The sequence below is a fragment of the Macaca nemestrina genome, chromosome 13 (genome assembly GCF_043159975.1).
Source record: "Macaca nemestrina isolate mMacNem1 chromosome 13, mMacNem.hap1, whole genome shotgun sequence".
Lineage (NCBI taxonomy): Eukaryota > Metazoa > Chordata > Mammalia > Primates > Cercopithecidae > Macaca > Macaca nemestrina.
This window is the reverse complement of record NC_092137.1, coordinates 1,565,864-1,592,889: the sequence shown is the minus strand read 5'-3', so window position 1 is coordinate 1,592,889 and position 27,026 is coordinate 1,565,864. Positions and strand designations below refer to the sequence as shown.

The 27,026-nt window shown below is 47.1% G+C and overlaps 2 protein-coding genes across 15 annotated transcripts in view; both read right to left on the bottom strand.

The window, feature by feature from the left end:
* The window catches only part of LOC105497560 (thyroid peroxidase), a 118,955-nt gene extending 115,999 nt beyond the window's left edge, over positions 1–2,956 (bottom strand). For 12 of the 14 annotated variants that reach the window (XR_011611383.1, XR_011611386.1, XR_011611388.1 and 9 more), the window contains exons 1-2: positions 2,855–2,956; positions 1,895–1,989 (exon numbers count right to left, since the gene is read on the bottom strand). Coding sequence is in view for 7 of the 14 variants with exons in the window: in XM_011768724.3 (XP_011767026.2) it covers positions 1,895–1,988 (94 nt within the window). In the remaining 7 variants the exon portion in view is untranslated. Of the gene's footprint in view, positions 1–1,894; positions 1,990–2,849 lie in introns of all 14 variants that reach the window. The other 2 variants (XM_011768723.2, XM_011768722.3) reach the window with 2 other exon arrangements.
* Positions 1–27,026, bottom strand: part of LOC105497556 (syntrophin gamma 2) — a 564,393-nt gene that overhangs the window by 125,648 nt on the left and 411,719 nt on the right. The gene's annotated exons all lie outside the window — the stretch shown is intronic.

Below are 27,026 nucleotides of genomic sequence, written 5' to 3'. Positions count from 1 at the left end.
GCTCTTTGGCTTGTCCTGCACAGAGGCTGGGGAGCAGGCCAAGGTTTTTGCTTCACATGGCTGTGAGCACAGGTGACATAAACCCACACGCAATCATCGGGTATCATCATTTTCCAAACGGATTTAAAGCTGCAAAACAACTATTAAAGGATGGAAAACTGAAGTACTGTGAGACACATGTTTTTTCAGTAACTCATTTACATGTCAAGCAAATAATAAGTCAGCGTGGAAACACTGGAGCGGGCAGAACGATGTGCCCAGTGTGTGGCATAGCCGGCAGCTGCCATCCTGTGCACTCGCGACGTATCAACCAAAAGTTTAAGCAAAAGGAAAAGGTCAAATCTCTCAGAGATGGAAAAATAATTTTTAAAAACTGCTTTAGCAAAAGTTGTGGATATTGCATTCCTGATAGCTTTTTAAATGTGATTTTTTAAATTAAAAAACATGTTACAGAGTTTTAAATATTTCGTTGAACAGCTCCCATGTATAACGACTTGCTCATAACTAGCTCTTGATTTCTAACATATTTTACTTTGGTTTTATACAACCAGGTCCTTAGTAAGTATGAAATAAAATAACAAATTAATTAATTTACAAACCATTGGCTGAACATCTAGCATGTTCTGGGTGATAGAGTGACTGATTTATTATTGGAAGATGCAAAATCACTTTTTCCTGAGGTTCTTTATATTGTGACTCAGTTTTTGTGTGTGTGTGTGTTTGCCAGGGCACCGCATTCGCTGCTTTAAATGGAGTATCTCATTCTTGCTCATGAATAACGATTGTGATGGGTAATTTTCCAGCGTTCTCCACTTGCAGGTGAGGGACAGGAATTGGGGGTGAGTAGCCCATCCTTGGGGCATGGATGGAAGCTGGCAGGGAGAGGCCCCACGGCTTCCCTGATCTCAGAGTGGGCAGTGACTGGCACTTCTTGGGAGCTGTGGAGGGAGAGTGCTTTAAGGAGTCTACGAGTCTGTTATGGACTTCACTGCAGCTCCTAATATGGTTTGTGAAGTCCTGAGATGCAGAAACATTGGGATAAAATGTGGCCCCCAGCAGAAGGCTGGGCTGGGTGTGGCTGGGAGCAGTGAGGACTCCAGAGTCTGTGACCCTGAACTACAGACGAGTCTCCAGTCCTGGGAAAGGCAGGCGAGGGCAGAGGTGCTAGTGCTGTGCCACGGCCCTGAGACTGTGTGCAGAGGCCCAGGGACCTGCCCAGCAAGGTGTCACCTGCTCCAGGGGCTTCAGGACTGTGTCCAGAGGCCCAGGGACCTGCCCAGTGAGGTGTCACCTGCTCCAGGTGTCTCAGGACTGTGTCCAGAGGCCCAGGGACCTGCCCAGTGAGGTGTCACCCGCTTGCGGGGCCAGGAGTGTCTGTGGGGTGAAATGTCCAGGCAAACGCCCCTGCAGTGTTCGCTCCAGTGAAACCTGTTCTCAGGGTTTGGGACTTCATTTATTTTATCAAAAGAAAAGCAAAGAGTTTGATCTGTGATTATTTTAACCACTGCATCTCAGTAGCTTTCTTAACTTGTTTTCACATAGTAGCACACTGATTCCAGAAAATACATCACAGAAGTTATTTAAGAAAAAATGATTCTGTAGCAAAGGAAGAAAAACACTCCCAAAGAAATTTTTTTTTCAAATATATGAATAGGTAAAAGTGAAAATTTTCTATTGTGTTATCCAAGGAAAATCAGCTCTTTTTAAAAGAAAGAAATGTACAGTATTTTAATCCTTCTAAAATCAAGAATTACAATTTTTTTTCTAAGTATAACAAAGCATACGCTACAGGGGCCTAAACTGACTCTCGGGAGCTACCATCATGCCCTCTATTTTAGTAAGTGTGAAAAATAACTTTATAAGGCCAGAAGACCACAATGTGTTTGCTACTTACCCCAAAGGAGTTCTTTGCCTCTTGAGATGAAAGGGAAGAAGGCCTCTGTGCAGGCCACAATCAGCGTGACAGCCAGAACAGCCCACGCTCTCATTCTAAAATTAAGGGAAGGAAACAGAGTATGCAACATAAGCACCAATGAGGCCGTGAGAACCACTGTGTCTGCGTCTCCTTGATGAGAGGCTCCCGCCGCTGACTCCACACAGCCTGTATGGCGGTGAGCGACCCTTACAGGCCTGGGGTCTGCGAGGCCAGAGCCGCCCTTCATGTCAGGAGGTGCACAGAAGCTGCAGTGCTGAGCAGGCCTCCCCAGGCCCTGATTATTCAAAAACAGAATTTTTATGTTTGGCAGCTCCAGTTGCCAAAATATCTCAGTAACAACCTATTTAAATTTTTGGTAATGTCAAATAGTATAACATTACTGGGAATAATTATTGGGAATGAAAAAAATCTGTTTCCCCTAACGTATCTATCTGGCAAAAAGTGAATACTATTAGAAATCTAGCCTTTATAAAAGTGATAAATAAAACCCCTAGATGCCTATTGAATTTCTTGAAGCATTCTTATGTCCATAAAATGATTTCAGAATTATAGTTGTTAAGACAAAACAGAAGATTCAAAATTCGTCATTTCTACTTTCAAATCCTGGTTTTTTTCTCTTAGGCTTTCTGTGACTATTTTTGAGCCACTAATTTCGTTAAGCAGGATAGCACCAGTGAGTCTGTGCTGGCGGGAACGTGTCTCCGCAGACGATGATCTAGGAATTGACCCTACGGGACCCATATGTTCCAGCGGAGGTCATTGCAAACAGCACTCATCAGTCAGTCAGTCCGCCTTGCTGGGAGACGCCACCCACACCTGCCATAATGGCCCAAATTACAGCCTCTCTTGGACCAGTTTACAAGTTCCAGTGATGGATTTCTCTTAGAAAATGGAAACATAAAAATTTTACAGCCTGACCTTTCTTCTCTTCTCAGCCAGCTGCAGTGTTGGGCACTTTGTGCGGCTGTAACTCTTCTGAAATGAGCGCCTCAATTGCCTTCCAGGGACTTGGTTACCCACCTTATAAACCGACTCCACGCTCTGATACCCCGTCAAGATGCTAGGAAGTGGAGTGGCGCCCGTTCTTCATGGGAACAGAATGTCTGCGGGCTTTGTTGTGTTTGCACCAGGCTTCTTGTGTGTCCTGACTGGTCAGAAACAAACTGCCATGTCATCGGGGTGCACATGTGGTCCAACCTCTGGCCGTATGAGTTAGGAAGAAGAGGGGAAAAAATTATACAGGGAGAAAGAATAAACCAACTAAATCCAACCTTGTGACACTCGCATTTTCCTCCCTCTTACTTTCGCAGTTAAATACCCTGTAAAAAAGGGGCTGCTAATCTCCCGAGGACTGGGTTGGGGTGCAGCTCCCAGGCCCACCAATGACTCACTCTACAACTCTGAGCCTATTGCTTTCTGTCCCTGAAAACCAGTTTTCTTATCATTAAGAGGTGAATAAACTACACTTTTTCCCAATTTGTTGAGGTGAAAAATGAGCACAGTCTAGCGTGTGTTCACCAGCACACAGACATTCTCCCCTTAATCCACATCACACACCCATCAAAAGAGTCCCCACAAAGACAGAGATACCCAGTAGGAAGGTCACCACAATTGCATTCTCAACACTGGGAGATGACGTGTCTTCACAGTTGATCTGCTTTCAGGCTGTATCTCACCATGAAAATGATAAAATAACATGTGTCTTCAATGACCCGCTCCTGAGACTCTGAGCCTCTTCACGCGTCCAGAAGTCCTTTGGGTGTCTACTTTGTGAAAATCGTCTTCATCTTTCTCTTCTCTTTCCCCCTCTCCAAATGTGACTGATGCTTCCTCTAGGTAATTTGAAAGTAAATGCTAAAACATGATGCAAAGGCTTCCAAATATTAAGTCTGTTTGTTAGATCTTCTGAAGCCTAAGAATGTGATGATTTGCCTTTAAAAGATAACATTCTCCCCTCAATCATCATCACACACCCATCAAATGGGTGAAGATAACAAATGAGTCAGACAAGCTCTGAAGAACAGGGAGATCAGTCAACAGTGATATAATCCCTCCATGTACCCTGAGCATGGTCACTAGGAGGGCGGGGTTTGGACAGAGAGGAAGGACCAGACTTGGTGGCTCATTAAGGAGGATTCCATGGCTCAATGACGAGTTATTGTTGGGAACAGAAGAAAAGCACAGAGAAAATCTGAAGATTCAGCTATTCTCGGTTTGATGCCTGAGCAAGTGAAAATCTCATGTACTGATCCTAGGAAGGCCAGAGAAGAAGGCAGACTGGCTATGAATAGCAAAGCGGCAGCAGGCTCAGGCTTGGAATTGTGTTGGAGGTGTCCATGGCACAGGCAGGCAGTGAGCTCTTGGGCATTTGGAAATGTACTTTCAACCATTGGGTAGAGTCCAGCTTAAAGAGACACATTTGGGAGTCCTGAGGGGGATACAGTGTGGACTGTGAGTGAATGGGATTCTTCTTGGGAGAACATGGATGGAAAAGACGTCAAGAGTAGCTCAGAGCACTAGCGGGATGCAGTCTCCGAGCCTGTGACTGAACCCTGCATGGCAAAAGGGGCTTTGCAGATGGGATTCAGTAAAGATTTTGGGGTGGAGAGATCAACCTGGATTATCCACTGGTCTTAGTGTTAGCACACAGCTCCCTACAAGACAAAGGTGGGAAAGTCTGTGGGGGAGGAAGGGGGAAGTGATGATGGAAGCCGGGATTGGAGGGCCGTGGCCATGAGCCTCCAGCAACTGGAGGAGGCCAGGAGCAGGGCCTCTGGGGCCTCCAGGCAGAACCCGCTCTGTCCCTGGGCCTTGCTGCCAAAAGGCTCGTTTGGATCTGTGACCTCCGGAGCTGATGGAGGAAAGTCACTAAGCGTGTGGCCCTCTGTTAAGGCATTCACAGGAAATTCACACAGCCAGAAAGGTGGGTGGTAAAACGAGACAGTGTGGGGCAAATACTCAAGGAAGAGTTTGGAGAAGAGAGCATTAAAATGTAAATTAAATACTGACTGGACGCTCTTTTCATCACAGAAGGACACTTGAAAATGCCAAGTGCCAATGGAGACCTGGGGAGAAGAAGGGGTTTGCGCGCACGGCTGGGGGAGGCTGAGCCGGCACTTCACCTCTCCAGGGCGTTTTGTAGCCTCTCCTCTAAGTTGCTGTTACCAAGTGACCATGCACAAATATGAGAAACGTATCTATCATTTGAAAATACATATTTTAGCTAGATTATATGTGCTTATTTTAATACTAATTAAACAGTATAAATAATGCAGCGAGTACAATGGAAGCTGTTACACTGGAAATGTTGAGAGGTGAGCGGACAAAAGCCTGAGAATGGCGGGTTTGGAGAAGGCCCACTGGACGGCACACATGTTTTGGAGAAAGAGGATGGGGGAGTTGGGAAGGAAGATTTCTGCAGGGAGAAATGGAAAACTCAAGGGTGTCACATAATGGAAGAATGAAAGAGGCAACTAAAGATCTGGCTGAAGCCCCCAGGCTGTGTCAGGAAGGAGCATTTGGAAGACGTGGTCACCCAGCGACGCAGAGCGGAGAGATTGCAGGGGAGACTCGGTGAGAAAGAGGACAGTTTTAGCCATGAGAAGGAAAGAAAAGAATACATGTCTTCTCCCATTATGAGAAAAATCAAGGCGCTCCAAAGAAGATGGAAATCTACAAGGAATGCTTGGTACACTAGGGAGCCAACTCACACGTAGCAGGATGGGGAATGCGGGGGCTGGCTGGAAGCAGATCTCATCGAAGGAGTGGCGCCAGCCCTGCGGTCCGGTCCTGGGCCCACCGAGAAGACCAGAGGCAAGCTTCCGTTTTTTTGGCAAGTGCCAATGAACTATTTGATACCCTGGGGAAATCTGACTACTGAATACCTTGATCAATGCATGAGAAACAGCAAATCATACATTTTGCTTAATGTCTCCATACAAAGGCCACCTTTATCCCTGCAAGCATCTTGTGTTCTGTCTAAGACCAGAGGTTCTCCCTAACTGGGACCCAGGACCACTGGTCATGGACCCCTCCCCGTGACTGTAACAGAATAGGGATCCAGGATGGGCTCACGCTTGACTCACCTGACATGTGGCCAGGGCCTGACTGCCTTGTGTTCTTCAAACTACAGCTTGATGGTGCCTTTTTTACTTGCCATTCCCTTTTTAGTTTTTGTTTTCCCCACCCCCAGCTTCATCAAGCTATGATTAACAAATAAAAATTACATAGATTTATGTTCACGTGATGTTTTGATACATGTAAACATTGTGGGCCGGGCACGGTGGCTCAAGCCTGTAATCCCAGCACTTTGGGAGGCCGAGACGGGCGGATCACGAGGTCAGGAGATCGAGACCATCCTGGCTAATATGGTGAAACCCCGTCTCTACTAAAAAATACAAAAAACTAGCTGGGCGAGGTGGCAGGCGCCTGTAGTCCCAGCTACTCGGGAGGCTGAGGCAGGAGAATGGCGTAAACCCGGGAGGCGGAGCTTGCAGTGAGCTGAGATCCGGCCACTGCACTCCAGCCTGGGCGACACAGCGAGACTCCGTCTCAAAAAAACAAAAAACCTTGTGGGGTGATTAAATCAAGCTAATTAACATATACAGCACCTCACATGTTCATCCTTTTGTGTGTGTGATATGAACACTTAATATTTATTCTCCTAGCGATTTTCAAATAAACAATACAGTCATCAAGCTGTACATTAGATCCCAGAACATTTTTATCCTGCAACTGAAATCCTCACCTTTGACCAGTATCTATCTGCTCCCCACGGCACCTGTCCCTTACCACGGCACCAGCCCCTACCGCACCTGCTCCCCACTGCACCTGCCCCCCACAGCACCAGTCCCCACCCACCGCACCTGCCCCCCACCGCACCTGCCCCTCACTGCACCTACCCCCCACTGCACCTGCCCGCCACTGCACTTGCCCCCTAACCCTAGGTGTCCACCAGCCACTCTCTGCTTCCACGAGTTCGACTTTTTTAGATTCCATATAGGAGGGAGATCATGAGGTGTTTGTCTTTTGGTGCTTGGCGTGTGTGTGTGTGTGTGTGTGCTGTTCGTTTTTTGCATTTTTAAATTTGTAAGTTTATTTTTTAAGAGATGAACATGGGCCTGTAATCCCAGCACTTTGGGAGGCCGAGACGGGCGGATCACAAGGTCAGGAGTTCGAGACCATCCTGGCTAACACGGTGAAACCCCGTCTCTACTAAAAAATACAAAAAACTAGCCGGGCGAGGTGGCGGGCGCCTGTAGTCCCGGCTACTCGGGAGGCTGAGGCAGGAGAATGGCGTAAAAACCCGGGAGGCAGAGCTTGCAGTGAGCTGAGATCCGGCCACTGCACTCCAGCCTGGGCGACACAGCGAGACTCCGTCTCAAAAAAAAAAAAAAAAAAAAAAAAAAAGAGATGAACATGGACGAGAGGAGGAGACTCAGGGGCCTGATGACCCCCAAGGGCTGTAGGCTGCACGGTGCCAGGACTGGATGCTGGAACGGGAAAGGACACAGATGGAAAAGCTGGGGATACCGGAGCGAGCTCTGAGATGTAGTCAGCAGCATCGGATCTGCGTCCACGCCCTGATTCTGGTTGCTGTGCTGTGGCCGTGCACAGAGGTAACACTGAGCAGGTAGGTGAAGGAGGTTTGGGAGCTCTGTGTTACCTTCCAACTCTTACTACAGCTCAATTCATTTTAAAACAAATAAATTTTAAAAATAGAATGCTGTCAAACTTAATTAAATTTCCCTGTAAAATTTGAAGAATTATTCAGCTTTGTTCAAACTCAGGTAGGTAATTTGCCAGTTTATATGAGTCAGGTAAAATCAAAGACAAATATAGGGGGGTTTTCATTAATTGAAATTCAAGAAATAATCATGGGGCTCTCTCACACCCCGAAAATCTCCCCAGTTAGCAGTAACCATTTTAATGGCTCCAGTATTTCCAAGTAGGAGGTATGAGTGTGGACTCTGGGGACGGCAGTCTGTCCCCGTGTGCAGTTCCTCTCATGGGCTCCGGGGATGGCAGTCTGTCCCCGTGTGTGGTTCCTCTCATGGGCTCCGGGGATGGCAGTCTGTCCCCGTGTGAGGCTCCTGTCATGGGCTCTGGGGACGGCAGTCTGTCCCCGTGTGCGGTTCCTCTTATGGGCTCTGGGGACGGCAGTCTGTCCCCGTGTGCGGCTCCTCTCATGGGCTCTGGGGACCTCAGTCTGTCCCCGTGTGAGGCTCCTCTCGTGGGCTCTGGGGACGGCAGTCTGTCCCCGTGTGAGGCTCCTGTCATGGGCTCTGGGGACGGCAGTCTGTCCCCGTGTGCGGCTCATCTCATGCTGTGAGCACCAGATTGTGTCCTTCCTGGAGTCTCCCATTTAAGGATACACATTCTTCATGCAACGTGGCCTCTAAACACAATATGACAAATTCAGTTTGGCTGAAACTAAAGACACATGGGCAAGTTCCTGCACTGCTGGAAAAGCTGGCTGTGTGGGGCCAAGACCCAGCTGCTCAGGTCCAAAGTGGCCCTAAATAAGGCTGTTCATTCACTCAAAGGGGACTTTTTTCCCAGGGCACTGCTGACAATGTCACTTCTCCAGCAACTCTAGAACCTGCCGAGTGGCGAGACGCCCTTCCCCTGTGCTTCGCGTTTCTACAAGCTAAGGACATAAAACAGTCTTCCTGACCAGGGACCCACACCATCAGGGTGAATTATGCCAGCAAAGAGCTAGCTTCTCATCAAGAGTCACCTCTCCTGCCCTTCAGACATTTCAGCCACGTCTTTCTTTTTCTTTCTTTTCTTCTTTTTTTTTTTTTTTTGAGACGGAGTCTCGCTCAGTCACCCAGGCTGGAGTGCAGTGGCCGGATCTCAGCTCACTGCAAGCTCCGCCTCCCGGGTTCCCGCCATTCTCCTGCCTCAGTCTCCCGAGTAGTTGGGACTACAGGCGCCGCCACCACGCCCGGCTAAGTTTTTGTATTTTTAGTAGAGACGGGGTTTCATCGTGTTATCCAGGATGGTCTCGATCTCCTGACCTCGTGATCCACCTGCCTTGGTCTCCTAAAGTGCTGGGATTACAGGCGTGAGCCACCGCGCCCGGCCTCAGCTAAGTCTTTCTAAAAGTGGAGATGTGGCCCTAACTTTGACATTACCCTCTTCACAAGAAGGAAAAGTGGACAAAACGAGGTGTTAAATTGCTGATGGATGCATCGTTGGAAAGTTACATTTCCCTGTGTCCCTCCTACCTCCATATTGTGAGGAATGTCTGAGTAGACCGATTGGAACACCAGAAGTTTTTTATGTTATAAAATTAATTAATTAATTAATTAATTAATTAATGTGCTTTTCTTGAGCCCACGGGACTGTAGGGGTCTCTGAGGCTCTTCCCTCTGCTATAGCAGTGACTGCACGTGCCCACCCACTCACAGGAGCATGTGGCTTTGACTACACATCCTTTTTGAGTTCCAGTTTCCTCATGAACTATGCAGTAGATTCTCCTGTAAAACTCTGTGCTGCTAATTACTACTCCACCTAGGCAGCTAAGCTCACGGACCCAGGATCCATCAGGAGCCCATGCACAACTCCACGTCAGTGCTTCCGAGGCAGAGTGAGGGTGCCCTCCCCTCGTGAAAACAGGAAGCAGGTGCAATTAACTGGGAAGCGCAGAGGGCAGATCAGGACCACAGTTGACTACTTCACAGGGAGAGGAGCTGATTCCAGTAGTGACCAGAGAGCTCTGATTTCAGTCATTAACTTAGTAAAACACTCTAACTAGTTATGTGCATCCACATAGCCTCAGCTATCTGCTCATCTCACATAAACGGTATCCAGCACCAGGCCTCTCTGCTCACGGGGACAAGGGGGTCCTGGATATCTGTGTGCTCGAGTGACCATCCATGATCTGGCAAAAGAACATTCTGTAACTCTGGCGTCAGAAGGCCCAAGTAGTGCTCAAGCCCCTTTCAGCTGCTCTATGAAGCGTGAAGAATCCCTGGTTCTACTCAAGAGCCTTCTAGTAGTTTCCAAATTACGTGTCAGTCCACATCACATTCCCGTAAGGGGGATTCAGAATACAGCCAGATCAAGTAGGAATTAGAACAAAAGATGGAATCCCAGATCTGAATTCTTTGCATTTGTGTGGAAATCTTCAAAGTTTTAGTTCAATTTGTCTTTACAGTGTAATCTTGAAGATGGGGGGTTTCCTAGAAATGGAATCTTCCTTGATGGAAGCCAAAAAGAAGGTTGCATGATTGTTCTTATTGTAGTGAATTTAAGTTGCCACAAAGGATAATGGAAACATTAGTGATCATTAAGAGGATGTTGTTTCATCTGGTTTATGAAATATTCTGATAGCCTCAGTTTTATATCGTGTGTTAAGAATACTGATATTTGGTGAGTTATGAACAAATAACTGTGACTTTCCTGAAATACCTGCATCACCTAACAACCTGCTAAAAGACAAGAAAAGGGGGGTAGTTTGGGAGACTTCTTAGAAATAAATGTGCCGTTTCTAAAAAGAAAGAAAATGAAGCATTTGGCTTTTGCTAAACTGACAAATGCACAGAGGACCTGTCGCTTGGTTGATTTGAGAAACAATTCAAGGGCTGAGCTTTTGAAAAACATTTCATCAGTTTTCAGCCGTCTCCACAAGCCCCACAACACACACCTTTTCTCAACGTTCCAATAGAATATTCCACAACTGCCAGTAACAAGCTTGAGGTTTTGGCACTTTCCCCAGGTACAGCTCTCAGGTCATTTTTGAACAAAGTGGTGTTTAGGAAGATACTTTGCTGACTTGATTGTATTTCTAAGGGTATTTGGAAAGTAATGGTACACATACGATTTGTCAATATTAACATAAACAGAAATCAAAGCCCCAGGCGGTAAACCCGGTGGAAACGTTTGTCTTGAGGGCTGCAGGTCTGTGTTGCCATATTTTCCTTACAAACCTCTGCAGTTACCATAGCCACATAGCTCACCTTCCCTCACTTCTCCATCAATGTCCAGTGCCTGTGTCTGCCTCTGAACCTCCACCTGCAGCCAAATGAATGTTTCATTGTCCTGCACGTAGTACATTTATGAAACCGTGTGGTGAGGACTAAATACACACTCATGTTCCTTCTCCCAGGCTGATGATCCTTCAAATAATGATCTGGTCAAAACAAGATACTTCCTTTGAAAAAGGTCCTGTCTAAGGTGCAAGTTCATCTCATTCCGAACCCTTGGCCTCTCCCATAGTCTTCACCTTCCACTCACTAATGGCAGCACAGGAGCTTGTATTCACCAGGAGCTCGTATTCACCAGGAGCTCATATTTACCAGGAGCTCATATGTACTGGAAGCTCGTATTCACCAGGAGCTCGTATTCACATTACTGAAAGGAAAATGACTCCGGTCCTTGCAGGGAGTTTCTGGGGGTAATATTCTGAATGGCCTTTGGTCCTTTGTTTCATGCGTGTTGGGACACTACAGTGGGATTAATAGACAGGGAGATGCCCTCAGGCTGATGAGCTCTGTAAAATACAAGGCAGAGCCATGGCAAGCAAGAGTGCCTCAGAGGCCCAGGGCTGTGTCATGCTCAGGGGTGATGGGGGCTGCAAGCCAGGCATAGCAGGTCCAAGCCAGACCATGTCTGGAAGCAGAGAAGGACCTCGTTAGTGGACTTATTCATGTGGATAATAGGATGGCTAAGCTAAGTTCTTTGTGTCTTACAATAGTCACAAAAAAGGTAGCAAAACATAACACAGTTGCCCTGGAAAAATAAATTTTAAAAAATGGTACTCTCCTAAGCCCAATACTTCAATCAGGTTCCAAATTGTTAGTTTCTATAAAAGGCCCTAGAGTCTATACACACTAGAATGCATGGCTTCCCTCACCAAGTGGATTTCCCTAATCTGAGTGGTGAAGGTCGGTAAATACACTTGAGTAATTTCTAAAGGAGGATGTGAATATCACCAAATAGCTCCCGACTTTCAAGCATAGAGTTTCCCCAGAAAATGATGCGATGGGCGTTCCTGTTCAATTAGAGACACAGGTTACAGTAGGGTAAACCAGCCAAGTCAATCCATTTAGGGAAACAACAAAACTAAACTAAAAATGGAATAATGTTGTTTTGACCAAATTACAGTTTGAAAGGATGCATGTTTTCTTTCTAGCTAGATTTGGGATTGTATTGTGGTGATTGTAGAAAAAAAAAAAAAAACACAAAGGTCTAAAAAGAAGCCTAATCTAGAATATCGTTCAGTGGATATCTCTTACATTGATTAAGAAAAATAAATGACTCGTATTTCTTTTTGAGTAAACCAAATAATTATTGATAACTTCTTTAGGGTCAAGTTCTGTGCTTGACAAGTGTGAACATGAATAAGATGTTCTTCCTAACTTCATAAAAGTTATAGTTGAGTTAGGAAGATAAAGAAGCAACCAATTTCTGTGAAGTGGGAGACATTTCCTATTAGAATCTTGGGAGTGAATCTGAGAGAACACAGAAGAGGGCACCTGACAAGCTGAAATAATGATGAAATGTTCTGGGGGAGATAAAAGGTGGGTGGAAAGAAATCTGGGAGAGAGGGGTGGGTTCTGATTATGGATGGGTGGGTGGGTGGGTGGATAGATGGATGGAGAAATTGATGGGTGGATGGATAGATGAATGGATGGGTGGATGATGAACGGATGGATGGGTGGGTGAGTAATAAAAGGATGGATGAGGGGATGGATGGGTGAATGGTGGATGAATGAGTTGGTGGATGGATGATGAATGGATGGATGGGTGAACAGGTGGGTGGGTGGGTGTATGGATGAGTGAGTGGATGATGGATAGATGTGTGTGTGAGTGATTAATGGGAGGATGGATGATGGATGGATGAATGGGTGGGTGGATGGATGAGTGAGTGAATGATGGATGGATGGGTGGGTGGATGATGAATGGATGGATAGGCGAATGATGACTGAATGGGTGGATGGGTGACTGGACAGGTGGGTGGGTGGGTGAATGGGCAGATGGATGAGTCGATGTCTATGTGGCTGGGTGGGTGGGATGCATGGATGAATGAATAAGGAATGGATGGCTGCGTGGGTACATGTGTGAATGGGTGGATGGATAAAGGAATGAAGTGAATAAATGAGTGACATATTTAAATAACTGATTGAATTATTGTGAGGGTGAACTGTAGAGAATAACCAGTGCTATAAAATTAATCTTGAAAGGTGAGAAAAACGGACTAGATTATAAAATACCTTACTTTTTGTGATAAATTCAATAGAACGATTTAATAGAAAACCGATGCTGCAGCCTTCTAAAAAGAAAGAAAGGCTGTGTATTAATTTCCTGGGACCTCCATAACAAAGTATCACAGAGTGGGTGGATTAAACCATGGACATTTGTTTCTTCACAGTTCTGGAGACCAAACGTCCAAGAGTCAGATGTTGGCAGGGTTGTTTTCATTCTGAGGCCTGTCTCCCTGACTGGTCACCTTTCCCTGCGTCTTCACATAGTCATCCCTCTGTGTGGGTCTGTGTCCTAATCTCCTCTTCTTATTAAGGACACCAGTTGTAAGGAACTAGGGGCAAACCTAATGGCCTTACTTTAACTTAATTACCTCTTTGACAACCTTATCTCCAGGTATATTCTGAAATGCTGGGGGTCAGTCCTTTAACATAGGAACCCTGGGGATGCAATTCAGTCCCAAACAGGCTACAGTAAAAAAGAGCAGGAATCTTCCTCTCACGGGGTCCCAGCAGAGCGGGCCCCGTCCACTCCTCTTTGGGCACCAAAGATGTAGAATGGGCTATTGCATCACCACAACTGGCCAAGGAGGATGCATTTCCTCCCTTGAGACAGTGTGCAACGCAAGTGACAGGACTCTAAGGAGAACACCTGGCAAGGTCTGTACATGTGCATTCCAGGGTGAAAAAAATGCTTGCCTGGTGTCTCTTAGCCTCTCCACTTCATTTCAGAATCACGTACAACACAGGTTTTACCTTGGGCATGATTTGTGCTTGGGAGAGCTATAGCTATAGGTAAATTAGATTCTCTGCTCTGTGCATAGGTTCACGCAAGATTGCATATGTCAAAAACTGGAAGTTGGGAAGTCTCTGAACTGGTGCAGGCTGGTTAAAGCAGTAACAGGCAAACCCCACTCCAAGCTCTGTCAGGGGGCTGTGCTCATCCTGACCATGCAGGGTCCCCAGCTGATGGGGCAGCCACCGTTCGGATGTTGCTGCTGCATCCAGAGGGGAGACTGAGTGCGGCCCGACATGCTGTGGCCACACCACTCCCACTGAAGCATGCCAGGTGGTCACACCACAGTGAAACGTGAACCCACGGCATGCTCGGAAGGAGGGAGATGGAACCATCTGTAAGCAGCTCTCGGGACTATCACGGGACCATGTCCTTCTAAGAGCCTTGCCTGACAGAGAAGCATCCTGATATTCACATGGTAAAGGGGCAGCTGCAGCCACAAGTAGTTCCTGTGGTGACTCTGAGGGTCACCAGCCCATTGTTCCCCAGCGTCCCCCACCCAGTGTGTGTGGCATTTTTGTGGGCACAGCCACCTGCCGCAATCCTGAGACACAGCAGGTACCACTGCTGAGGAGGTACCACTGCTGAAGAGGGCTGTGCTGTGGCCCCACTGTGTCCTCACAGCTGAACCACGGAGAGCCCAGAGCTGCTGCAGTACCTTTAATTTCATTCTGTCTCACAGTGGTGGGAAGAGGGAGAGCAGGTGGTGTCCATCTGGACCTCCAGTGGGACAAGGGGACTGAGTCCCCCAAGCATCGCCAGGCAGTCCGGGCATGGCCTGTGTCGAGCAGAGCCCCCGCTGGCTCTCACATTGCCCTGCCCTGCACCCAGGCACTATCGGACAAGCTCCCGCACACCCTGGGAGAACGGAGCTGAGCAGTCCATCTGTGGGTTACAGAGAAACACAAAGTAAAGGTAGGCACTTAAATACACCACTTAAAAAAAGGGCATAGGTCATGAGCAGGCAATTCATAAAACAAAGGAAAAAACAGAAGTATATCTTTCTAAAAACATAGTGATACAGGAAACGCAGGTTAAGTGTCAATGAGACATTATATTTTCCCATATTGCGAGTGACTAAAGATGCAATCATGGTGGCTCCAGTGAGGATGCCGGAAGTGAATGACTCGCTCATTCATCACTAGTGGAAATGCGGATGGGCACCATTCTGGAGCAACAAGCTGGCACTAAGTTTCCAAATTCAAGGTGTACAAAATATGGGGTGATACCGTTTGGATGTGTCCCCACTCAATCTCATTTTGAACTGTAGCTCCCACAACTCCCACGTGTTGTGGGAGGGACCCAGTGGGAGATAATTAAATCTTGGGGGCAGTTTTCCCCCTACTGTTCTCCTGGTACTGAGTAAGTCTCATGACATCTGATGGTTTTATAAGAAGTTTCCCCTTTTGCTTGGCTCTCATTGTTTCTTGCCTGCCACCATGTAAGACATGCCTTTCACCATCTGCCATGATTGTGAGGCCTCCCCAGTCATATGAAATTGTAAGTCCATTAACCCTCTTTTCCTTTATAAATTAACCAGTCTCAGGTATGTCTTTATCAGTAGCACGAAAATGGACTAACTCACTCAGGAAATGGGAGATCCCCCCGCTCTGTGGCGTTTCTGTGCCTGCTCCCAGACTGGCTGGCTCTGTACCGGCTCTGTGCTCCCCCCACTTCCTAAGCAGGTCCTTTGGCGTCTGGAGATGCCACTGGGCCAGGCGTTACCAGTGGTCTTGCTTTCTGTGCCTTCCCTGTGGATTGAGGGGTACCCTTCCTCTTTCATTATCTGCCCACAGAGTCAGGGAGTCCTCCCATGGATGCTGACCCTAGCTCACTGGGCAGGGTGGCCTTTACAGGTGGTCCCTGGATGAGCCCTGGGCCACTTGCATCTGAGTCACTGGTTAGGTGGAGAGGCTTGGGGCCCACTTGGCTGCATACAGAATCCACAGGATGGAGATTTGGCCAGAGGTAACCGTCAGCCCTTTCATCCTGAAGTCTGTGCGACGTTCTCTGATCCAGATGAGGAGTGACCAGGAAGCAGCATTTGGGGGCCCTCCACCTGCCCACTCACACAGCCTGCGTGGGGCCGCCTGGCTTTTGCCTCATGACTTACTCAGCAGGATCTCTGAGTAAATGGCCGGCTCATGGCACTCAGCGCCCTTTGACCCCTAACCTATACACTTGGACCCACAGTTCCAAATCTGGAATTTATCCTCACAGTCAGACAAATACCCACAGGGGTGTGTGCGTTCAGGGCGTGCTGCAGAGTGGCTTTGCAGGCTGAAGTTGCCTGTGCGGTCCTCACTGAGATATTGGTTCAAGGCACCTGCTCAGCCCACACTCTCTGGCAGAAGACACTGAGGCAGGATTTGAGGTGCAGAATGCTTATCAGGGATCAAACCCATGCCAGGAGGAAGAGGAAGCAGGATGGCAGAGGCAGAAGCTCAGGGCTGTGCAGGCTCTGCTCATCTGGTCCTGAGGGGAGCTGTGGGGCTATAGCTGGGCTGGCTGGATCATGGGTGTAGCCACCTGGCAGGTGGTGTCAGCCTGGCTGGGTCATGGGTGTAGCCACCTGGCAGGTGGTGTCAGCATTTGCACTGGGAGGCCACTAGGCTGGGACGGCTCCACGGCTTGGGTTCTTGAGTGAGCAAACCAAAGCCCAGTGTAAACAGAAAAACAGAACTAGCGACTTTAGTAATCAGAAACCAGCAACTCCCCTGTGGCGGGGGCTCTAACTGATTGGGTACATTGTGTCTGTCTTCCTTTCCCATCCGTCTGAGAGGCCACTGCCTTCACAGTTCCCTGAACCTCCTCTGTTTCCAAGTGCTGCCTAATTCACGAGTCCTCGGATGGTCAAGTAAAGTCACTTCAATGTGTTTTGCCTAAAGTTTCACTTTCGGCCGGGTGACTGTGATGTGTGCGCTGCCTGCAGCTCCGGCCAACCTGGAGGCACAGACACGGGACGCTCTGCTGATGGGAGCCTCAGCCTCCTGGAGGGGACGGGAGGCGAAGCTCTCTGAGCTTACGGCAAGGTGAGGAATACCCAGACCTACAAGGACAGATGTCAGGTTGGAAAGTCAGCACAAGAGACTACGATGCCCCACAGTTGCTTCAGGCCATGAGGGAGGCTTAGAAAAGGAATGTCCTTTTTACTTATATTGCTTGGACGTTTTGCCACAAGGATACATGGTTAGAAAGGAATCCATCTCTTGAGATTTTTGAAAAAGGAAAAAGGCATTTTAAAAAGATCCCCTTTGGCTTACCCATTAATGTCTGACTTGCCAAGACATGAAGACTCCACGTGAAGTTAATTTTCGATTCTTGCTGATAAAAGTCCTGAATAAACTAACACTTACAATAAAAGCCTGCACCAATTTCACTGAAATGTGAAGGACATTTACATTTTCATTTGTACTGCTTGGGCAATTTCATACATCATAATTGAAAGTTTTTTTTTCTTTCTGAGACACATGTAATGTAAAGTCACAAATATTTTTGATTTTTTTTTTTTTTTTTTTTGAGACAGAGTCTTGCTTCTTTACCCAGGCTGGAGTGCAGTGGTACGATCTCAGCTCACTGCAACCTCTGCCTCCCAAGTTCAAGTAATTCTCCTGCCTCAGCCTCCTGAACAGCCAGGATTACAGGCACATGCCAGCACGCCCAGCTAATTTTTGTATTTTTAGTCGAGACGGGGTTTCACCATGTTGGCCGGGCTGGTCTCGAACTCCTGACCTTGTGATCTGTCTGCCTTGGCCTCCCAAAGTTCTGGGATTACAGGCGTGAGCCACCGCACCCGGCCTATTTTTGTTTTTCAAGTAATAGCTGGTTGCAGCTTCATGTATTTTTTATAACCTAGGAGCCTCTCCCCCTATCTTTGATAATAACATTTCAAACATAATTTTTCTAAATGTAAGAAGCTACTGCAGAAAGCAGACAGGGACAGTGCCACATGAGGGCTGAAAATAAAGGTCAAGAATGTTCACACTGGGAAGGGGAAGAGAGCCCAGGGGCGTCTGGCTGGAGAAGAGGAAAGGGTGGTGGCCTTGGGTGGCAGCTCCCATTAGGTGGGGCTACTGGTAAAATGCAGGACACTCACCTAAACGTGAATTTCAAATAACAAATAAGATTCCAGTGTAAAAGGATTGTCTTGCACACCCATTGACGTGCTGTATTTCTATTTGCAGAACCTGGTGCTCCTAGAGAGATGTGAGTGAGTGAAGGCAGGTGTCGTTCAGAGAAATTCATTCCAGGAAGGCGGACTGAGGACGTGTGGGGAGGAGGCAGGAGCCCCAGGCCCTTCGATGGGAGAGGCTCCCGAGGCGCTGGGGATCTGCTGAGACGGAAAGGGCGGGCAGCAGGGCCTCTGATCTTCAGATTTGCTTTCTGCAGTTTCAGTTCCCTGTGGTTAACCTCAGTCTGAAAATATTAAATGAAAAATTCCAGAAATAAACAATTCGTGGTTTTAAATCACACACCATTCTGGGTATCGTTATAATTATTCTATTTTATTATCAGTTATGGGTGATCAAGCCTTACTGTGCCTAATTTATAAACTAAACTTTACCGTGGGTGTGTGTAGGCAAACACAGCATACATAGGATTCGTTCTCTCCGCGGCTTCAGGTGTCCACTGGGGTCTTGGAAAGACTCTCCCTTGGATAAGGGGCTGCTCTATTGGAAAGACCAGAGTCGGACGCCCGTCGTCAGGCTGCTGATGCTGCTCGAGAAGCTCCACACAGAAAACGCAGTCTGGTGATGATGCCCAGGAGGGCTTGGAGAGCGCGTGGCTGTGCCTCCCTCGGGGAGGCTGGACATTTCATGAGGACTCGCCTGGGGCAGACGAGGGAGGGATGGCTGAACAGAGGAGGGCATGGGTGAACCCAGTCCTGTCCTGCAGAAACAACAGCTGCAGACGCCACCTGGGAAATGCACCTGCAGGGAGGGTGGGGCTGGTCTCCAAGAAACAGAAGAAGGGAAGAAATGTCTCTGGTCTGGTTCCTGGAAAGCGGAATGTGAGCGTGGCTTGCAGAGGAGGCGAGGGCCTGGCTGCAGGCAGAGCCCAGCCTCCTGGGCCTGGAGCTGCCGAAGGGCCCTGGCAGTGGCTGCTCGAGGAGCTTCGGTGCCGGCGCCCCCACCCTCTGTCAGTCCTGGGTCATGGCTGCAGGTGAGGCGGCACAACCTTCCAGGCACCTTCTTCGCACCCCGCACTCCCTGCCCCCCCAAATCCTCAGCAGGGGCTACAAGGAGAGACTTGGCCCCAGCACTCCATTCCCTGGGGGAATGGCACCCCCACAAAGCCAGAGACAGAGACCCCCATGCGAGCGGCACAGGAGGAAACCAGGGCTGGCCTGCACATGAACCAGGTGATATTCCCGACCTCTCCCACTGCAGTTTTGCCCAGACCCTCCCTGCCCAACTAGATAGATGCTGAGCTGTTGGGAAGCAGAGAAGGGACGGAGGCCTCCGCCTGTGCTGTCTGCAATGCTGGAGCCACAGCAGGAGCCCCCCACTGGGTGAGGTCTGAGAACCCATGGAGTGGTCTTTGCTTCTGAGCTGGTGCCTGGGGGTGGCCAGACTTGTTTGCAGTGGGAAGCCAGGCGGACGTGCGGTGTGGGTGTCTGGGGAGAGGGCCTGATTCAAACCCACAAGCTTCCCGCGGTGCCAGAGCCGGCATAGAAGTGACCCAAAGGCAACAGTAGTTTCTGGGCAGCGCAGCAGTCAGGAGATGGGCCCCAGGCTGCCTGCTTGCCCCATGTCTGCCAGACACAGGGAGGCCGCCACACATCACTGGGTGCCAGCAGGCATCTGTGGTTCCCCTAGGACTGATGGGGAGATGCCAGCAGAGTGTGGGGGGCAGACGGAGGCCCTGGCCACAGTCCTGTCCCTCTCCACAGTCACCCCTGAGTGAGGGGGAATGAAAACTGATGCCTGGTTTTTCTTGGAGTTGACTGGATTTATTTTCCTTCACTGTCTGGAAGTGGGGCTTAACCAAGAGATGAAATTGCATGCCTGGAAATGTGTGGAATGCTACTATTCTTGGACCCTTGTTTGTGGCATGGGAAATACTTTTTTCTGTACAAGGTGCATAATTGGAACTCTGGAAGTTTTGACCCCAGGTACGCCCCATGGGAGCTGGAAAAACGAGTTTCTGACGTGTGTCTGAGTTGGAAAATGCTCTGCTGGGGGCTGACGGAAGGAGAGAGAATATCGGGCGTTGTGCAGAGAGGAAAACACACACCTCTGATGGGCAAAGCAGAGGAGCCAACTGCCAGGCAGAGAGAGGAGGATAGAGGAGCCCCTTCTCTCCCAGGGATGGGAGGCTTGGAGGCTGGGAGAGCAACAACGAGGACCAGAGAAGCAGCAGGGCCTCCCGGCTCTGCCTCCACAGGCCACACTCCAGCACAGACTGGAACGAGCCTCTGTGCTTTTCTTCAAACTCAAGAATGACAGAGGGCCCAGAGCTGGCTGTGTCTTTCCAGACTGAATTCGAGCCTACAGCTGGAGCTAGGAAACGTAAGATGGGAGTCCGTCTGGACTGGAGCATGGCTTTACCAAATGTTGAAGGCTTGCCTGGTGAGGGAATGGTGTATCTTTCTCCCAGGCTGCAGCATCTGCAGGCTCTCAGGGCACTCAGGGAGGGCGTCCTCACATATCCATGGAAGTCAGTAATTCCCTTGTCATGCCCTACATTTCAGATTTGTGCTTCCTCGTGTTTTCCTGCAGTAAAAACGGGATAACTTGGTTGGGAAGCAATGATAATCTCTGAATTAAGGAAATTTGCAGAGACAAGCTACTGTGGCAAATATAGACAGAACTGGAGTTTTTCCCCAGCTGAGGCTCCTGTATGTGAACTCTAATTATCAATAGATCTTAAAACGGATAAAGCTGGCAGGTGTTAAGTCCTTACGGCATCTTTATGAGGCACCTACTATTGTTTCCACCTTTCAGATAAGGAAAATGAGCCTTGATAATGTTCCAACAGTAAGTGAGTACAGGGTCTGGAATGGATAGCAACTCTCACTTGGAAAATACGCTTTATTTGGATACAATGAAAACAAGTATGCGGATGTTTTATAAACCACAGAAACACCGAGTCCAAGTTCTATGATCCTACATAATGCATTAACTATTTAACATATCTATTAAACTTCTGTGGCTTTATTTTAAAATTGCATGCTTTCATGAGGAACGATGGAGCAAGGTTGGATTCATTTGCCCACACAAGAAGCCTGCCTTGGGTCCTGGGCGGGCCAGCTGGACTCGATTGTTAACAGACACTGACAGCTTCTAACCCGGGGCTCGTGCTCCCTACCTGATGGCAAAGGTGGGATTTGGGATGAGACTGTGTCTCCCTGTGACACGATGCCCAGAGGGAAAGAACAGTGGCTCGTTCTGCAACTTCCCTCCATGTTTATGTGGGGCTAGAACATAACCACACCTGTCCTTTCTAGCGTACAAGTCAATGGGCTCCATTAGAATATAACATTACTCCACTGCTGAATCAAAAAGTATTCTAGCACTGTCAGATTTGCAGACGGCAGACATATGCACAGAGACGCTCTCAGCTGTGGAAGACATTGCTGTGAACTGTAGGATGTCTATACTTCTGCCAATCTCAGAGCCGGGAGCTGTCCTGAGACCCAGGCCTCCTGCCCTGGCCCCACTGGGTAAAGGCTTCATGGGACTTGGTTTTCTCTTGGTCTAGTGTCTGTGCCCTTCAACTCCCAGTATTCTTGGGGCAGGTTTGAGTTTCCCAGAAGATTACTTCTTAGCTCCTCCTTCCTGGGGAACCCTGCTAGCCACTGTGGCCATGTGGCTCAGAGGGCTTCACCCACAGGGTGCTGGCTGGCTTCCCCTCTGCCTCCTCCCCCAGCCTTGGTGTCTGCCCTTTCTAAAGGGAGATGGGGCCTGGGGAAGCTGTGCCAGGCAGACTCTTCCCACGTGAGCTTCCAGCAGAGCAGAGTGTGGTGGCAGCTGACGGAAAGTGTCTGGATTATGTAGGAAATTCAGCCTCTTCTTACTTCCTCATTGTATTAGTTTGTGTTCATGCTGCTAATAAAGACATATCCCAGACTGGGTAACTTATAGAGAGGAACAGGTTGAATGGACTCACAGTCCTACATGGCTGGGAGGCCTCACAATCATGGCAGAAGGCAAAGGAGGAGCCAAAGCACATCTTACATGGCGGCAGGCAAGAGAGCATGTGCAGGAGAACTGCCCTTTATAAAACCATCAGATCTCGTGAGATTTAGTCACTGTCACTAGAACAGCATGGGAAAAACCTGCACCCATGATTCAATTACCTCCCACCAGATCCCTCCCATGACATGGGGATTATGGGAGCTACAATTCAAGAGGAAATGTGGGTGGGGACACAGTCAAACCAGATCACTCACTAACGCCACTCAAAGCCGCTTCACATGGAGAGACTTTTGTTATGTTTTTTATTATACATAAAAATTAGGAACTTTAGCTCTTAAATCTATCAAAAATACATAGCATTATTTACCAATTTTTTTATGTTAGACATAAAAGACACTTTGGCCTTGCTTCATTTCATTTTGCCATTTAAGTTTTCCCCGCGACCTTTAAATGCAGAACTGTTTAATAATCCAAGGCAAACTTTATTCTTTAAAGGAAGACTATTAGCGTGTATAAAATCTTAAATGGTCACACGGGAAATGTTTGTGTCAGAGCATCCCTAAAGCTGTTCTGCTTGGATTAGAGTGTGGCTGGCTGGTTGGGGAAATGAGTTTTTTATTCTGAGTTATGCCAGAGCTTCTGTGCAGCAAACTGCGCCTCTTCCAAGGGCACACCCGGGATGGAGCTGCCTGGAGATTTAGAGAAAGAGAAGCGGCTGAGGCTTCATTTGTGTTTGTTTTGCACCAACAGGCAATGGAGGAAAAGTAGTAAGACATTTAAAAGTTTTCAAATTAAAAAACTCTGCAATTTTTTTTTCATCCTAGAAAACTCTTGTTCAACTAAAGCTGTGAATTATGAAGGAAAATTCAACATATGGTGTGTGAGGAAGGGGAAGCCTCAGGGTCAGGAGAGGCCCTGCGTGGTGACTAAGAGCCTGGAGTCAGGTGGGTGCGTGCCCTGAGTTCCCTCCTGCAAATCTAACCGCATCTCAACACTCTCACGGCCCATCCAATGCGACTTGCAAACCAGCTACAGAATGTGAAGGGCTCAGTGCAAATTAAAAACCCGTGGCCCCTTCCCAAAAAATTATAAACCATTTCAGACCAGTGACAGCAGAGCATTAGACTAGGCAGGACTCTCTGGGCAGGGCCTGGGTGATGTGTGGTCCATGCGTCCAGGACAGTGGCCCTGAAGGTTGCTTTGTTACATTTGCATTTGCCTGTTCCATCCTCTCCAATCCCAGCCCCACTGGCCTGGGGGACATACTTTCTCCATCTCACAGGTGAGACATGCATGCTTCAAGTGTTAAAGGAGTATTCCCAGGGACGTTTGTTTGGTGGGTCTGGATCCAGGCACCTAATGACCAGTAGGCCCTGCCTGCCCATTCCACATCCCATTCAGAGAATCCAGCCTTCCCTGTCTGTGGTGGCCGGGCCAGCCTGTATTTTGATGTCTTGGCAGATCGAGGTGCTTCTGCTCAGTGCAGGCAGCATCAAAGCCTGATGACGTACCCTCCATGCTCGTCAAAATGAAACCATCTGAGTGCTGATTTCCCCTTTATACGTTCCATTACAAGGTTCTTATGTTACAGGAAAAAATAGCTGAAATGTATAAGATGTCAATATTTGTGTTTTCCTGTCAACTTTAGCTTTAATATTCCACCATGTTCATAGTTTTCAAGCCTGGGACAACTCCATATTGTGCTAAATGCTTCAATGTGGAAGGGGATACTGGATATAGTGAAATATTTGGGAGCTGCTGGACATATTTTGTCAATGATTTCTAGGTAAAACTCCTACTTTGGAAGTACTGAAAGTTGCCACATGGAGGAGATAAGCAGCTTAAGTTGAAAGTGGTATTTGAAAGCTTACTAAAGCCCCCTTGACACCTAAACACCAACGAATTACTTCGGTCTGTTTTCTCTTTCACAGTCTACTTAAAATATTGAAATAAATAGTAGCTCCACTTTTCAGATAGTGTCCTTATAGCAATAAATGAGTAAAGAAGAAGTAAAATATTTAAAAATGTCACCATGATTTAGCTAATTCTCATGTAATCTAATATATAATTGGAAACATAAAAACATTATTTGTACTCCAATAATCACAAGTGAGCATTTTCTTGTCTATAAAGTAGTGACATTTCAAATTAGGAACACTCTTTTCATCTCCTATATATCTATTTTGTTGAATTTCTGCAGTTTTTGCCTTGATTTTCTCATGAGAATTTCCACAGGCCTTATTTGGAAGAGCACTGAACAGACTTCAAGGTAGGCTTGATATCAGCGGGTTCACAGCTGTCCCTGAGCTTGATAGCAGGTTCACAGGGTGTCCTTGAGCACAAGGGTCCCCCGCCTGCCTGGCCCAGGCCCTCCCACAACCCCTGCCTCTTCCACCCAGGTCCTGTGTGGACCTGATCTTAACTCTGCAAAGTCACTGATACGGTTTGAATCCGTGACCCCACCCAAACCTCATGTTGAATGACAGTCCTCAGGGTTGGAAGAGGGGCCTCGTGGGAGGTGACTGCGTGATTTCTCACGCATGGGAGAATTCTCACGAATGGGTTAGCAGCATCCTCCTGGTGCTGTCCTCCTCACAGTGAGTGAGTTCTTGTGAGATCTGGTGGTTGAAGTGTGCAAAACCTCCCTCTCCTCTCTCTCTTCCTCCTGCTCCTGCCTCGTGAGACGCCTTGCTCCCCTCTGCCTTCCGCTACAATTGGAAGCTTCCTGAGGCCTCCCCAGAAGCAGAAGCTGCTGTTTCCTCTACAACCTGCAGGAACACGAGCCAGTGAAACCCCTTTTCTTTATAAGTTACCCTGTCTCGGATATTTCTTTATAGCAGTGTGAGAATGACCTAAGTCAGTCACCTTTGCCTTAAAGTAAAGCCAGTGATGACAAAGGGTCCATATGACTCTACACACTCATGAATGTAAAATATTACACATATTTCGTTTTCATCCTCAGTATCTGTTTAAGAACAAATAAGAAAAGAGAGAAGAATCAAATAGATGCAATAAAAAATGATAAAGGGGATATCACCACCAATCCCACAGAAATACAAACTACCATCAGAGAATATTATAAACACCTCTATGCAAATAAACTAAAAAAAAATAGAATAGATAAATTCCTGGACACATACATCCTCTCAAAACTAAACCAGGAAGAAGTTGAATCTTTCAACAGACCAATAACAGGCTCTGAAATTGAAGCAATAATTAATAGCCTACCAACCAAAAAAGTCCAGGACCAGACAGATTCACAGCCAAATTCTACCCGAGGTACAAAGAGGACTTGGTACCATTCCTTCTGACACTATTACAATCAACAGAAAAAGTGGGAATCCTCCCTAACTTATTTTATGAGGCCAACATCATCCTGATACCAAAACCTGACAGAGACACAACAAAAAAGTGAATTTTAGACCAATATCCCTGATGAACATTGATGCAAAAATCCTCAATAAAATACTGGCAAACTAGATCCAGCAGCACACCAAAAAGCTTATCTACCACGATCAGGTTGGCTTCATCCCTGGGATGCCAGGCTGGTTCAACATACACAAATCAAGAAACATAATCCATCACATAAACATAACCAAAAACAAAAACCACATGATTATCTCAATAGATGCAGAAAAGGCCTTTGACAAAATTCAACAGCCCTTCATGCTAAAAACTCTCAATAAATTGGGCATTGATGAAATGTACCTCGAAATAATAAGAGCTATTTATGACAAACCCACAGCCAATGTCATACTGAATGGTCAAAAACTGGAAGCATTCCCTTTGAAAACCAGCACAAGACAAGGATGTCCTGTCTCACCACTGCTATTCAGCATAGTATTGGAAGTTCTGGACAGGGCAGTCAGGCAGGAGAAAGAAATAAATGGTATTCAATTAGGAAAAGAGGAAGTCAGATTGTCTCTATTTGCAGATGACATGATTGTATATTTAGAAAACCCCATCATCTCAGCCCAAACTCTCCTTAAGCTGATAAGCAACTTCAGCAAAGTCTCAGGATACAAAATCAATGTGCAAAAATAACAAGCATTCCTCTACACCAATAACAGACAAACAGAGAACCAAATCATCAGTGAACTCCCATTCACAATTGCTACAGAGAGAATAAAATACCTAGGAATCCAACTTAAAAGGGATGTGAAGGACCTCTTCAAGGAGAACTACAAACCACTGCTTAATTAAATAAAAGAGGATACAAACAAATGGAAAATCATTCCATGCTCATGGATAGGAAAAATCAGTATTGTGAAAATGGCCATACTGCCCAAGGTAATTTATAGATTCAATGCCATCCCCATCAAGCTACCAATAACTTTCTTCACAGAATTGGAAAAAACTACTTTAAAGTTCATATGGAACCAAAAAGAGCCCACATTGCCAAGACAATCCTAAGCCAAAAGAACAAAGCTGGAGGCATCACGCTACCTGACTTCAAACTATACTTCAAGGCTACAGTAACCAAAACAGCATAGTACTTGTACGAAAACAGATATATAGACCAATGGAACAAAACAGGGGCCTCAGAAATAACACAACACATCCACAACCATCTGATCTTTGACAAACCTGACAAAAAGAAATGGGGAAAGGTTCCCTATTTAATAAATAGTGCTGGGAAAACTGGCTAACCATATGTACAAAGCTGAAACTGGATCCCTTCCTTATACCTTATATAAAAATTAATTCAAGATGGATTAAAGACTTACATGTAAGACATAAAACCATAAAAGCTCTAGAAGAAAACCTAGGCAATAGCATTCAGGGCACAGGCATGGGCAAGGACTTTATGACTAAAACCCCAAAAGCAATGGCAACAAAAGTAAAAACAGACAAATGGGATCTAACTAAACTAAAGAGCTTCTGCACAGCAAAACAAACTACCGTTAGAGTGAACAGGCAACCTGCAGAATGGGAGAAAATTT